This window comes from Dromiciops gliroides, chromosome 3, assembly GCF_019393635.1.
Source record: "Dromiciops gliroides isolate mDroGli1 chromosome 3, mDroGli1.pri, whole genome shotgun sequence".
NCBI lineage: Eukaryota > Metazoa > Chordata > Mammalia > Microbiotheria > Microbiotheriidae > Dromiciops > Dromiciops gliroides.
This window is the reverse complement of record NC_057863.1, coordinates 221483960-221498844: the sequence shown is the minus strand read 5'-3', so window position 1 is coordinate 221498844 and position 14885 is coordinate 221483960. Positions and strand designations below refer to the sequence as shown.

The window sequence follows — 14885 nt, the reverse complement described above, 5'->3', positions numbered from 1 at the left end:
TTGCAGTTTTAAGTTTTAATGGCTCAATTTGTATTTCTGCAGTAGTCTTTTTTTTTTTTTTTTTTTAGTGAGGCAATTGGGGTTAAGTGACTTGCCCAGGGTCACACAGCTAGTAAGTGCAGTAGTCTTTTAACAGTCTTTTTACCTTTGTGCTAAAAAGGGATTTGAATTGGACTACATTTCATTGGGATCAACTATGCAAATTTGATGCCTAATCAGGGTCATCTATGAGTTAAATTCTTTTTAATGACCATTGAAGCATTTAAAACCAAAATTAAACAATACATTTTCTAAAACAAATAAACAAGAACAGCACTGTAATATAAAAATAATTTTAAACCAACCCAATGCTTCATTTAGTTCTTCTCACATGCTAGTATTATTTTTCTTTGTTTTCTTGTTTTTAGTGATTTTAATTGTGCCAGTTCTTGAGACTATTCCTAATTTAATCTCCATTATGTTTTAATTTGTTTAACATTAAACAGGAGTGCTAGTTTTATTTATAGTGTAAAACTAATTCTTATATGAGTATAAAATGCATCATCTTTTCTATGGAATAGATGATAAAACAATATTTACCAAGTTTCTGAAAAATGTTAACTAAACTAGTTAAACAATCATAGAAAGGGTAACATATATGTGTGTGTGTGTGTGTGTGTGTGTGTATACACATAGATATGTATATACACACACATACAGAGTAGTCAGGACAAATGTCTATTGGGATCTTTACAAATAATTTTTTTGTTAGCATGGTGTAATGCAGAGTATTGAACTTAGAGGTCAGACCTTACTTCAATACTTTTAGCTCCACTGTTTACCAGTATTGTGGATATGTCCCTGTACCTCATTTGTAAAATGGGCATTATGATATTGTATTCCTACCTCACAGAAGGATTGTGACAGAAGTACATTAGAATGTGTTTTATAAATGTGAGCTATTAAACTAGACAGTCAGCCTTGGAGTGAGATTGTGATAATAAGCAATACACTTTGATAGTCTCATACTATATTTTTTTTGGAATTTAACAGTATTTTGTATCTGTTTTTGTTTTGGGTTTTTTTTTTTTTGGTCAGTTTAACTAATTACACTTAAACGAACACTTTATAGATTGAAGCAAAAGAAATTTATGTCCAGAGGCAGGGTTTGCTGAAAGACATAGAAATGGTAAGAAGTAGAGAAGTTGAACTGAAGCAAAGAATTGAAGCTTTTGAATTGTAAGTAATTGCAATTTGGATATTTAGAATAAAATATGTATGATATTTTTTAAAGTATTTCAAATAGTTTTTTATTAATCATTGAATATATATCTGTTGGATTATCTTGTGCTATTGTCAGGAGTAGTCTGTTTATAAAATTTTTTTTCATATAATTTCTAAGGAAGCTAGCAGAGGTAGCAGGAACAAAACATAGGTTTTGATTTTGAAAAGTACAATGATGCCTTTCACATCCATAAACTACCTATAATTTATATATTTTTATACAGTAAATTGCTACTTAGAACATGAATGGTAATCAGTAGTTAATGTAGGTTTTCTTAATTCATTAGTCTCTAAATAATATAATTTAAAATTGTCTCATTCAAATTTCTCCATATTCAATTTCATACTAATAATTCAAAAATAATTCAGCAATCTTATTTTAGCCATAGTTCTAACCTCTATTTCCTCCATAAGGAATGGAAGGAAGAAATGTAAGGACTGTAATTGTGTATAATCGTATACTTTGTATACTCCTAGATAATTGGTATTTAATTATATATTTTTTAAACTTTTATGATTTTTAAATTTCTATTTGGGTAAGAAAAAACTTAAAGTTGCTTCACAGATTAGCCAGCAGTGGAGGTAGTAGAGTCCTTCCTTTTTTTTTTTTAATATATGTGTATAGTTTGTATTTCATTGCAAGGGAAAATTTAATTAATTTTCTTCAGTATTTCAGCAGAAAATAAAACTTTTTCCTTACTTTTCTTAATGTACTTTTGTTAACATCAGAACCCAGAAGCTACAAGAAGAAAAATATAAAAACTTAGAAGAATCCCTGAGAAGAAGGGAGCTGAATGTGAAGAACATGGAGGAAGCATATGAACAAAGGCTCAAGAATGAACTTTTAAAGTAATTACTTTTAGTCATAACAGTAACAGCAAATATTCTATAAGCAAAATTTGGGGGCTACTGAATTAGGTAGTACTTTGTGTACTTATGTAGACTTAAGTTTTTTATTGTTATTTTTATTTTCCTAATCAGTACTAGTTAAAATAGCTTTCATTATATGGATGTCAAAGTAAAGGTGTAATAGTTGTTTTAGAATTTTTATTGTGGAAAATGACATCTTTCATTTAGACATAGAAATTTCCTTTGACTCTAAAAAAATTTAACTTAAGTGATCTATGAAAGGAAAAAATGAAGTATCTATGCAATGGAAAATATGGACAGCTATGCTTTACAGTCATACTGTTAGTACATTCATTGAAGAATCTTGTGTCTTTATTGGGTAATGATACATTTTTTTCCCATACTATAGTAAGCTTATCAAATTACTATTATTTCATTTAACAGGGCAAAGCTAAATCACTACAGCAGTGCAATAAGTTTTCCATACACCCATTATTTTTCTTACAAATATTCCAAATCCTAATTTTTCCATTCCAGGAAATGTTTTTTCTTGATTTTCAGATTTTTCTCTGTTTTTAGGTTTCAGAGATGAGCCATTAAAAAAAACCTATTTAAATGCTACATTTAATATTAATACATAACTCACCAATTTTATCTTTTTTTTTTGACCTGTGATTTAATTAATATAAAGGGAATTTCTAATGGAATTCTCCTATCAGTGAAAATCTGCAACTCTTTTGAAACTTAAGATGCCTGGGGCATTGTAAGTGACAGGGAGAGAGAGTGAGCAAAGAAATTTTAGTGTCAGGTGTTGTGCTTTATAATTTATAATTTTATAAATTTATAATTTGCTTCATAATTTATAATTTTATAATTTATCTCATTTGATTGGCACAGCAGCCCTGGGAGGGAGCTGCTGTTATTATCTTCATTTTATAGTTGAGGAAACTGAAGCAGATAGAAGATAAGTAACTTGCCCAGGACTATACTACTAGTAAGTGTTTGAGGCTGAATTTGAACTCCGGTCTTCTTGACTCCAGGACCAGCATTCTATTCACTGTGCCACATAGCTGTTCCTATGTTACTTGGTTAACAGTGACAAAGTTAATGTGACATGGTCCTTCAACCAGTAGATTTCAGCAGCAAGGCTTGAGTCCAGGTCTTCCTAATTCTGAAGCCATCTATCTGCTATACCATGTAGCTTGCCAATTTTATCTACTAGTAGTTTGTTGGTGCTTGAGGTACAGTAATGAACAATCACAGAAGCATCGGTGTTTATCATATCGGTATGTAAAATGCACACAAAATATTATAATAATAGTACATAGTTGACCAAGTGATAAGATGTACAATTTATTTTATGACATTTTGGCATTTTTCAAGGGATATTTCAGGGCAGGGTTAAGATACCATTTGTTCTAAATATGGAAACTCTTAGAATCATTAAGCCTTTGACAGATGATAGAGGGCATTCACAACAGGAAAATGCACCAGAAAGGCTTGTTTTTTCTCACCTTTTCTCACTCTCTTTGAATTGAATCAATGGGTCATCTGGGATTAGTAGTAGAGGAGGGTTTTCTGGTCAATCGAGCTATATATAATATACATATATTTCCCTTTTTATAATAAAATTGTGGCAAGCTTAATTTTAGCTATTTTGATTTCTAGGTATCAGCTTGAATTAAAGGAAGAATATATTGCCAGATCTAATAGAGTAATTGAAGAAGAGCAAAGGAACAAAGGTGACTTATTAAAAAGTCTTGGTTTTTCAACTCTGAAAAAAATAATTGTTTAACCATAACCATCTTCCCTTTTCCTTCTCTCCCCTAAAATGTAAGATCTATTTTCTACATTGGAAAATATATGGTATATGCTTGTAGGGTTCATTATAATTATTACTAGCAACTTATGGCATTCCAAGAATAATCCTTATCCTTCAGTTAGTTGCTAGTTCCAGGTCTCCATGTTTAATATTTGTGACATTTAAATCTATGATTGCTTGTCAAAATATTTTATTAAAACATTTCGTAAGTTGGTATGTGCTTGATACGCAGTTGCCTAAGTTTCAAGTCTATAATGAATTATTTTCAGATAAAATAATTCCTTATTATGAGACATTGTTTTCATTTTCCTTTTAGAGAAAGCTATGCATTTGCAAGAAGAGGCCAATGCTATTAATTCCAGAAGGGAAGAATTCAGGGAAGCTATAAATCGTGCCAGAGATCTTGAGGTATTTTGTTGACCTGATGGGTTTTTGAAGTTGATATTGAAAGATAGGAAGATTTGGTGATAGCCTGGCATTGTAATTAGTTTTAATTTTTTCCAGTGTCACTGACAGGGCATTATGTTTAAAATCTATGTATCTGTGACCAAGTACAGGCCTGGATTAGATTAAATTGGTTAACATTTTTTAAAATTTGGAAAAGAACATGCCCTCATTTATCTGGCCAGCATGGAATTTTTAAAAAGGAATTTCTGGTTCTGTTCTCTAAAATGATATTACTATCTTTAAGTTAGGTGGTACAAGGGACAATGAGGTGGCACAGTTAATGAGTGCTAGTCCTAGAGTCAGGAAGACTCATTTTCCTGAGTTCAAATCTGACCTCAAACATTTACTAGCTCTGTGACCCTGAGTGAGTCATTTAACCCTTTTTGCCTCAGTTCTTCACCTATAAAACGAATTAGAGAAGGAGATGGCAAACTGCTGTAGTGTCTTTGCCAAGAAAACCTTAAAAGAGGGCGCGAAGAGTCAGAAACAACTGAAACAGCTGAACAACAAATGAGCTTGCATTTTAATGGAGGAGACATAAAGGAATACACACACATGCACAATACAATTTTATATACAAAGTAAATACATGGTAGTTGGGAAGGAGAACACTAGCAGTTGGGGACATCAGGAAGGCTTCATACAGAAGATAGTGTTTGAGCTGCATCTTAAAGTAACAGAGAAATTCTCTGAGACCAAAGGAGGGAGGGAAGGCAAATGGGATGGCCAGTGCAAATGCACGGAGATGGGAGAGGTTTTGTCATGAGTGAGGAACAAAGGAGGAATGAATAGCTACGTTGAGGCCAAGTTGTGTGGGCTTTAAAAGCTAAACAGAGGTCTTTATATTTTACTCTAGAGGCAGTAGGAATCCACTGGAGTTGATTGAGTAAGGAAAGCACATCCTCAGATCTATACTTAAGGAAAACTACAGGGGATAGACTGAAGTAGTAAGAGATGTGAGGCAGGAAATCCATTTAAGAAGCTGTTATAGTAATCCAGAGATGAGATAGTGAGGAACTCAACTAGCTAGGACAGTGGCCAGTTGAGTCTAGAGAAGGGGTTTGATTTGGGAGATGTTTTAGCAGAAATGGCATGAGTTAGCAATTGAATGGATATTTGGGGTGAGGAAGGATTGAAATCTGAAGGTAATGCTGTGGTTATGAACCTGGGAGCCTGTAAGAATGTTGGCATCTTCAACAGAAATATGTTGGGGACAGTTTCTGCACTAATATTTGGTATTTATTGATCTGGTTTTTGTATTACGAAATTCCTTTTGGGCTCTTAGCTGCTTCTGTGTGATACTGAGTTGACATTCTGCACCAGAGGTACTAGTGTTTGTCTTACCAAATAGAAGGCTGTAAGCCAGAAATAAAAAGGACCTAAAGTTCTAGAATAAAAAAATGGTAGTGAACAAGAGAATATCGACAAGCTACTGAAAGGACACCTTTTTTGAAGTTCATTCAAATGAAACTATGGATGGGATTGTCTATAAGAAATCTTCCCATAATAGATTTCTTCTTTTTGTTTTTGTTTTTTTGCATAATAGATTTCTAATGCATATTTATAACCATGTCACTTCCATGCTAAAGAAGTTTCAATTGCAATCTTGTTATCTAGAATAAAACACAAACTTTTCTTTTTGGCTTTTAAAGCCATTTACAAACTGGCTTAAACCTGTCTTTCCAGAATTTTTTCCCATTACTTCCTGTTCCTCTATTCCCACTTGCTATCCCTTGTATACAACATTTCTGTCTTGGTACCTTGGCGTGGGTTGTCTTTTATACATATAATGCTTTCCGTCCTCACTACTATCTCTTGGAATCCCTACCTTTTATTTAGGCCTCAGATCAAGTGCCACCTTAAAGCCTTTCCTGATGTTCCTAAATTTTAGCACTCTCCCCTTGTCCCTTGTAATTTGTACATTATTTGTATTATTGTAGTACATAATTATTTTCTCACAGAATACAAATTTCTTGAGGACAAGGGATCTTTTAAAAACTTTTTAGTTAATAAGTGTTTATTTTCTCTTCCTTTCTCCCCTTCCATTAGGGAAAAAAGAGAGAAATTTTAAAAAATGTTACAAACATGCCTAGTTAAAGATAACAAATTGACATCTTGGCTATGCCCCAAAATACACATCTCATTTTGCTTCCTGAGTCTTATCACTTCTTTGGTGAGAAGTGGGCAACATGCTTCATGATCTGTTCTCTGGAATCTTGATCGATACATTAAACAGAGTTTTTAAGTCTTTCAAAGTTCTTTGTCTTTACAATGTTGTTGTATGAATTGCACTGGTCACTTCACTTTCCATCAGTTCATACAAGTCTTCCCAGGGTTTTTGTTTTTTTTAAGCTCTCGGGCACTGTTTGCATTTTATCTTTGTTTTCCTATATTCTAGTTCAATGCTTGGCACATAGACATTTAATAAAAGTTTTAAAAATTTCATTAAATTGCTATAATCCATTACAGTGTGATTTGGAATTACTCTGCCTATATTCTTTTTTTTTAATTAATAAAGTATTTTATTTTTTTCCATTATACTTTTGTTTATACAAGCTTTCCAATTTCAGATTTTTCTCCCCCTCTCCCCCCTCCCCTAGACAGCAGGTAATCTGATATAGGTTATACACACACACACACACACACACACACACACACACACACACACACACACACAATAACATTAAACATTTCTGCATTAGTCATGTTATAAGAGAAAAATCAGAGCAATGATGACAAACCTCAAAATAGAAAAACATCAGCACCAAAAACAAAAGAAATAGCACGGTTCATTCAGCATCTACTCCACAGTTCTTTTTTTTTTTTTTCCTGGATTTGGAGATTCTCTTCTATCATGAGTTCCCTGGAACTCTTCTGTACCATTGCATTGGTGAGAAGAATATAGTCCATCACAGTAGATCAACACTCAATGTTGATGATACTGTGTACAATGTTCTTCTGGTTCTGCTCATCTCACTCATCATCAGCCCATGAAAGACCCTCCAGGTTTCTCTGAACTCCTCCTGCTCATCGTTTCTTACAGCACAATAGTATTTCATTGTATTCATATGCCACAACTTGTCCAGCCATTCCTCAATTGATGGGCATCCCCTCAACTTCCAATTCCTTGCCACCACATAAAGAGCAGCTATAAATATTTTTGTACATGTGGGTCCCTTTCCCCTTTCCCCTTTCCATGATTTCTTTGGGAAAAAGACTCAAAAGTGGTATTGCTGGGTCAAAGGGTATGGACAGCTTTATCGCCCTTTGGGCATAATTCCAAATTGCTCTCCAGAATGGTTGGATCAGCTCACAGCTCCACCAACAATGCATTAGTGTTCCAATTTTTCCACAGCTTCTCCAACATTTATTATTTTCCTTTTTTGTAATTTTAGCCAATCTGATAGGTGTCAGGTGGTACCTCAGAGTTGTTTTAATTTGCATCTCTCTAATCATTAGAGATTTAGAGCATTTTTTCATATGGGAATAGATAGCTTTGGTTTCTTCATCAGAAAACTGTCTGTTCATATCCTTTGACCATTTCTCAATTGGGGAATGACTTGGATTCTTATAAATTTGATTTAGTTCCCTATATATTTTAGAGATGAGGCCTTTATCAGAAGTACTGGCCACAAAAATTGTTTCCCAGCTTTCTGCCTCCCTTTTAATTTTGGATGCATTGTTTCTGTTTGTACAAAAATTTTTTAATTTAATGTAATCAAAATCATCCGTTTTGCAGTTTCTAAAATACTCTATCTCTTGTTTGGCCATAAACTGTTTTCCTTTCCAAAGATCTGATAGGTATACTATTCCTTTCTCTCCTAGTTTACTTATCATGTATCCATTTTGACCTTATTTTAATATAAGGTGTAAGATATTGGTCTATGCCTAATTTCTGCCATACTATCTTCCAGTTTTCCCAGCAGATTTTGTCAAATACTGAGTTCCTATCCCAGAAGCTGGAGTCTTTGGGTTTATCAAACACTACATTACTAGTGTCATTTACTACTGCATTTCCTGAGCCTAGCCTATTCCATTTATCTACCACTCTATTTTTTAGCCAGTACCAGATAGTTTTGATGACTGCTGCTTTATAGTAGAGCTCCAGGTTTGGTACCGCTAACCCACCTTCCTGTGAATTTTTTTTCATTAGTTCCCAGGAAATTCTTGATTTTTTGTTTTTCCAGATGAATTTTGTTATTATTCTTTCTAGCTGTATGAAATAATTTTTAGGTAGTCTGATTGGTATGGCACTGAATAAGTTAATTTAGGTAGTATTGTCATTTTTACTATATTAGCTCTGCCTATCCATGAGCAATTGATATCTTTCCAATTATTTAGATCAGATTTGATTTGTGTGAAGAGTGTTTGGTAGTTGTGCTTATAGAGTTCCTGGGTTTGTCTTGGCAAGTAGACTCCCAAGTATTTTATATTATCTACTGTTACTTTAAATGGAATTTCTCTTTCTATCTCTTGCTGCTGGACTTTGTTGGTCATGTATAAAAATGCTGATGATTTATGTGGATTTATTTTATATCTTGCTACTTTGCTAAAGTTGTTAATTGTTTCAAGTAATTTTGGAGTTGATTCTCTAGGATTCTTTAAGTATACCATCATATCATCTGCAAAGAGTGATAGTTTTGTTTCCTCCTTGCCTATTCTAATTCCTTTAATTCCTTTCTCTTCTCTGATTGCTAAAGCTAACATTTCTAGTACAATATTAAATAATAGGGGTGATAACGGACATCCCTGTTTCACCCCTGATCTTATTGGGAAGGCCTCTAATTTATCTCCATTGCATATAATACTTGCTGATGGCTTTAGGTAGATACTGTTTATTATTCTAAGGAAAGCTCCACCTATTCCTAAACCCTCTAGTGTTTTTATTAGGAATGGGTGTTGTATTTTGTCAAAAGCTTTCTCTGCATCTATTGAGATAATCATATGATTTTGGTTGGTTTTCTTATTGATGTGGTTGATTATGTTAATAGTTTTCCTAATGTTGAACCAGCCCTGCATTCCTGGTATAAATCCCACCTGGTCATAGTGTATTATCCTGGTGATCACTTGCTGTAATCTCCTTGCTAATATCTTATTTAAGATTTTAGCATCAATATTCATTAGGGAAATTGGTCTATGATTTTCTTTCTCTGTTTTTGCTTTGCCTGGTTTTGGTATCACCACTATATTTGTGTCATAAAACGAATTTGGTAGAACTCCTTCTTCATTTATTTTTCCAAATAATTTGTATAATATTGGAATTAATTGTTCTTTAAATGTTTGGTAAAATTCACCCCTAAACCCATCTGGCCCTGGGGATTTTTTCTTAGGGAGTTCATTAATGGCTTGTTCAATTTCTTTTTCTAATATGGGCTTATTTAAGGATTTTATTTCCTCTTTAGTTAACCTGGGCAGTTTGTATTTTTGTAAATATTCATCCATTTCATTTAGATTGTCAAATTTATTGGCATACAGTTGGGCAAAATAGTTCCTAATTATTGCTTTAATTTCCACTTCATTGGTGGTAAAATCACCCTTTTCATTTTTGATACTGGTAATTTGGTTTTCTTCTTTCTTTTTTTTAATCAAATTAACCAATATTTTTTCTATTTTATTGGTTTTTTCATAAAACCAGCTCTTAGTTTTATTGATTAATTCTATAGTTTTTTTGCTTTCAATCTTATTAATTTCTCCTTTGATTTTCAGGATCTCTAATTTAGTATCTAATTGGGGATTTCTAATTTGTTCTTTTTCTAGCTTTTTAAGTTGCATGCCCAATTCATTAATCTCCTCTTTCTCTTTTTTATTCATGTAAGCATTTAGAGCTATAAATTTTCCCCTAAGGACTTCTTTGGCTGCATCTCATAGATTTTGGCATGTTGTCTCATTATTGTCATTCTCTTGGATATAGATATCGATTGTTTCTATGATTTGTGGTTTGGCCCATTCATTCTTTAGAGTGATATTATTTAGTTTCCAATTGATTTTCATTCTACTTTTCCCTGGCTCTTTCTTACATGTAATTTTTATTGCATCATGATCTGAGAAGGATGCATTTACTATTTCTGCCTTTCTACATTTGACTATGATATTTTTGTGCCCTAATACATGGTCAGTTTTTGAAAATGTGCCATGTACTGCTGAGAAAAAGGTATATTCCTTTCTATCCCCATTCAATTTTCTCCAGACATCTATCATGTCTAACTTTGCTAGTAATCTATTCACCTCTTTTGCTTCTTTCTTATTTATTTTTTGGCTAGATTTATCTAATTCTAAGAGGGGGAGATTCAGATCCCCCACTAGTATAGTATTACTGTCTAATTCCTCTTGTAACTCATTTAAATTCTCCTCTAAGAACTTGGATGCTATACCACTTGGCGCATACATATTTAATATTGATATTTCTTCATTATCTATAGTACCTTTAAGCAAGATGTAATTTCCTTCTTTATCTCTTTTAATGAGATCTATTTTTGCCTGCGCTTTGTCTGAGATAAGGATTACTACCCCTGCTTTTTTTACTTTAGCTGAAGCATAATATATTCTGCTCCAGCCTTTTACCTTTACTCTGTGTGTATCTCTCTGCTTCAAATGTGTTTCTTGTAAACAGCATATTGTAGGATTCTGGTTTTTAATCCACTCTGCAATTCGCTTCTGTTTTATAGCAGAGTTCATCCCATTCACATTCACAGTTATTATTACTGACTTCTATTCCCCTCCATTCTATTTACCCCCTTTCTACTTTTTACCCCTTCTTTCACCCTATTCCTCCTCACTGACGTTTTACTTCTTACCCCTGCCTCCCCCAATCTGCCCTCCCTTTTTATCATCCCCCTTTCTTTTCTTTAACCTTTTCTCCCTTGCTTTTGTCCTCCCTTCTATCAGTCACCCCCTTTCCCTTCCCCTTTTGCTTCCCTAAAGAATGAGCTAAGTTTCTTTATCCCAATGAATGTATATGTTATTCCCTCTTTGAATCAAATCTAATGAGAGTAGGGTTGAAACAATGTTCACCCCTCCTTTCTTTCCCTCTATTGTAATAGGTTTTTTTTTTTTACCTCTTCATATGTTATAATTCATCCCATTCCACCTCCCCTTTTTTCTCCTCCCCATATACTCCCTTTTTATCCCCTTAATTTTTTTTTGTATCATCACATCAAAGACAATTTATATTTATACCCTCTGTGTAAAGTCCTTCTCTCTGCCCAAATACATTTACAATTCTTAAGAGTTATGGGTATTATCTTCCCATGTAGGGATATAAACAGTTTAACCTAATTAGGTAACCTTTTTTTTTTTTCCCCTCTGTTTACCTTTTTAAACGTCTCTTGAGTCTTGTATGTTAAGATCGAATTTTCTGTTCAGTTCTGGTCTTTTCACCAGGAAAGATTGAAAGTCCCCAATGTCACTAAATGTCCATCTTTTCCCCTGAAAGAGAATGCACATTTTTGCTGGGTAATAGATTCTTGGCTGCAATCCAAGCTCCTTTGCCTTCCGGAATATCATATTCCAAGCCTTGCGGTCTTTTAATGTTGAAGCTGCCAGGTCCTGAGCAATCCTGACTGTGGCTCCATGATATTTAAATTGCTTCTTTCTGGCTGCTTGGAGTATTTTCTCCTTCACCTGATAATTCTGGAATTTGGCTACAATATTCCTTGGAGTTTTCCTTTTGGGGTCTCTTTCAGGAGGTGATTGGTGGATTCTTTCAGTGATGATTTTATCCTCTGATTCTATGATATCAGGGCAGTTCTCCTTAATAATTTCCTGGAATATGGTATCTAGATTCTTTTTCTGGTCATGGCTTTCAGGCAGTCCAGTGATTCTCAAATTGTCTCTCCTCGATCTGTTTTCCAGATCAGTTGTCTTTCCAATGAGGTATTTCACATTTTCTTCTATTTTTGCATTCTTTTGACTCTGCTTGACTGATTCCTGGTGTCTCATGGATTCCTTATCTTCCAACTGTCCAATTTTAATTTTTAAGGCATTGTTTTCTTCAGTGAAATCATGCACTTTTTTTTTCCATTTGTGCTTCCTTTTCCAAGCTGCTGATTCTTTTTTCATAGTTTTCTTGTTTTGCTTTCATTTCTCTCCCCATTTTTTCTTCTACCTCTCTCAATTGATTCTTAAAATCCATTTTGAGCTCTTCCAAGAAGGCTTTTTGTTCTTGAGACCAATTCACCTTCTCTTGTGTGGCTTCAGATGTAGGCAGTTTGAGGGTATTGTCGTCATCTGAGTTTGTGTTGGCTTCTTCCCTATTGATACAGAAGCTCTCAATGGAGAGGGCTCTTTTTTGCTTCTTACTCATTATTGCAGCTTATTTATTTATTTTTTAAGTTGAGGTCTGCTGTGGGGGCACCGGGGTCCCTGTTTTGGGCTTCTTGCGCAGGGGTATAGGTGCTGTGTGACTGGCTTTTTACTCTGAGGCCTTTATAGTGTGTGTAGTTCGCCCCCCTGCACTTCCTGTCTGAGTGTGCTTGGCCAGGCGCCTGATCCCGTTTGTCCCGCTCGCGGCCCCACAGCCAGCAACCTGCCCTCCCGGCTGGTACAGGTAGGTTTTTCCACTGTCTTTCTTGGCTACCAGATTTTTGAGCCAGGTTCCAGGGGCCTCAGTTGTTTGGCTGTGGCCTGCAGCTCCTGTTGACTTGCCCCGACCCCCTCGGCGCTGGGCTGCTGCCCTGCACTGGGCCTCCCTTTTGCCTGAGTCAGACCTACCTTTTCCTGAAGTCTTCTAAATTATCTCTGGTTGGAAGACTGTGTCTCTCTGTCTCTTTGCAGGTTCTGTAGTTTCAGAATCTGTCCAGAGGCTTGATTTAATGTTCTTTTTGAGGGAACAGAAGGAGAGCTCAGGCAGCTTGCTGCTTCCTCTCCGCCATCTTGGCCTTTTCCCCTATATTTTTGTAGATCATTTTAATATGCCTAAAATAAACAACAGACTTGGAAAACATAAGAAATAAAAAGTATCTTGAAGTCACTGTGTTGATGAAATCACAAAGGCAAATGGAAGGTTTTGATTGTCAATATGGAATGTAGAAAAAGAGTAGGAGTTTCTCCAAGACAGGTGGTTATCTTAACTGATTGACCTCCTTTATGTCTGGCATAGCTTTACAGTGGAGAGAGGTGTTTCATCAAGCTATCACAGATTGATGAAAATTTGGACATCAGATTTCTTCTACTTTGGTTTTGTATTTATTAAATAACATGATATATACTTGGGTTTCCTTACTGGGAAGGGAATATTTTTATATTAGCAAAGTATCCTATCTGGCTGTTATGGTTCTGCTTATAAGGTAATATGTAGGCTTTGTGGTGTGATTCAGAGTATTTTTTTTTCCTAGACCTGATCACCCCCAAGTTGTCCATTAATGTTGTGTGGAATCCTAGATTCGTGGTAACAGAAAACTTTAGGCCTACCTTACACATCTTGTTCTCTTTTTTCTCTCAATGTTATTAAACATTGTGCTACTTAGTACCCATTGTCCAAATACATCTTCTTTTGTATACAGCTTGAATTGGATTCTCTCAAAGGACAGATTTTATTAGTAACAAAACAAAACCAGTTGCTGACTGAAAAACTTAAAGATACTACTGATTATCTCCTTTTGAAAGAAGAGAGACTGGAGCTTCAAGCACAAAATAAGTTACTGAAACAACAAATGGAAGAAATCAGAAATGAAAACATACAACTTCAAAGAAGTATGAAATATCTTTGTTTCAGTTCCATGTATTCACAGAGTTCCTACTAAATTAGAACTATATAACTGTTTTATAACTTTGGGTGGTTTATTATATAATTGAAGTGAAATTAGGGGATGACATGAACAGGAGTTGCTTAGGATGGACAGAAATGGATGGGTTGCTATCTGCATCATCATTGGAAACATTCAAATCAATGAAATCACAAATCCTTTTGAGAATTTGAGCATATCATTTTCACAATTAAGATGCTTTATTGTACTTGTGAAATTAATGTGAATTTTCATGAAAATTCTTATGTTAAATTATTTAATAATTTTGATACTTCCATTTGCCTTTGCAAAATTAATAGTGTTAATAGTTGAAGTTATTTGTGTCATTCAGGCAGTTGTTTCACATAAAACTTTTAAAATCATAAGAATTCACTTTCTTTTGGATTTTGATTAGCCTAGAGAAAGAGTAATATTCTTCCTTTCAACATTAATGCAAACTATATGTTAATTCCTTTGGAACTGAGACTGTCCTCATATCAGTAAAAATGAAGTAGTCACATGGGAATTCCTGTGTAGACCTCGTTAGACAGAATTAGTCTAAATGTTGTATTTATACATCTCTAGAGCCTAGCTTATTGCATTGCAAATGAGATGATATTTGTAAAGCACTTAGCACATAGTAGCTGCTTAATAAGTGCTTGTTCCATTCTCCCCTTTCTTCCCCTTCTTGATGACTTATATGCTTTTTAGTTATTTATACTATGTGAAGGAATTTTTGGTTTCTCAAAACAATTTGTTTCAAATAATTCCAAACTCAATTA

At 34.3% G+C, this 14885-nt stretch overlaps 1 protein-coding gene across 5 annotated transcripts in view; it reads left to right on the top strand.

Annotated features, from left to right (window-relative positions):
• The window catches only part of OFD1 (OFD1 centriole and centriolar satellite protein), a 61516-nt gene that overhangs the window by 12706 nt on the left and 33925 nt on the right, over positions 1 to 14885 (top strand). For all 5 annotated transcript variants that reach the window (XR_006355679.1, XM_043995859.1, XM_043995858.1 and 2 more), the window contains exons 9-13: positions 1112 to 1218; positions 1993 to 2112; positions 3781 to 3854; positions 4251 to 4342; positions 13882 to 14071. Coding sequence is in view for 4 of the 5 variants with exons in the window: in XM_043995859.1 (XP_043851794.1) it covers positions 1112 to 1218; positions 1993 to 2112; positions 3781 to 3854; positions 4251 to 4342; positions 13882 to 14071 (583 nt within the window). In the remaining variant the exon portion in view is untranslated. The remainder of the gene's footprint in view (positions 1 to 1111; positions 1219 to 1992; positions 2113 to 3780; positions 3855 to 4250; positions 4343 to 13881; positions 14072 to 14885) is intronic.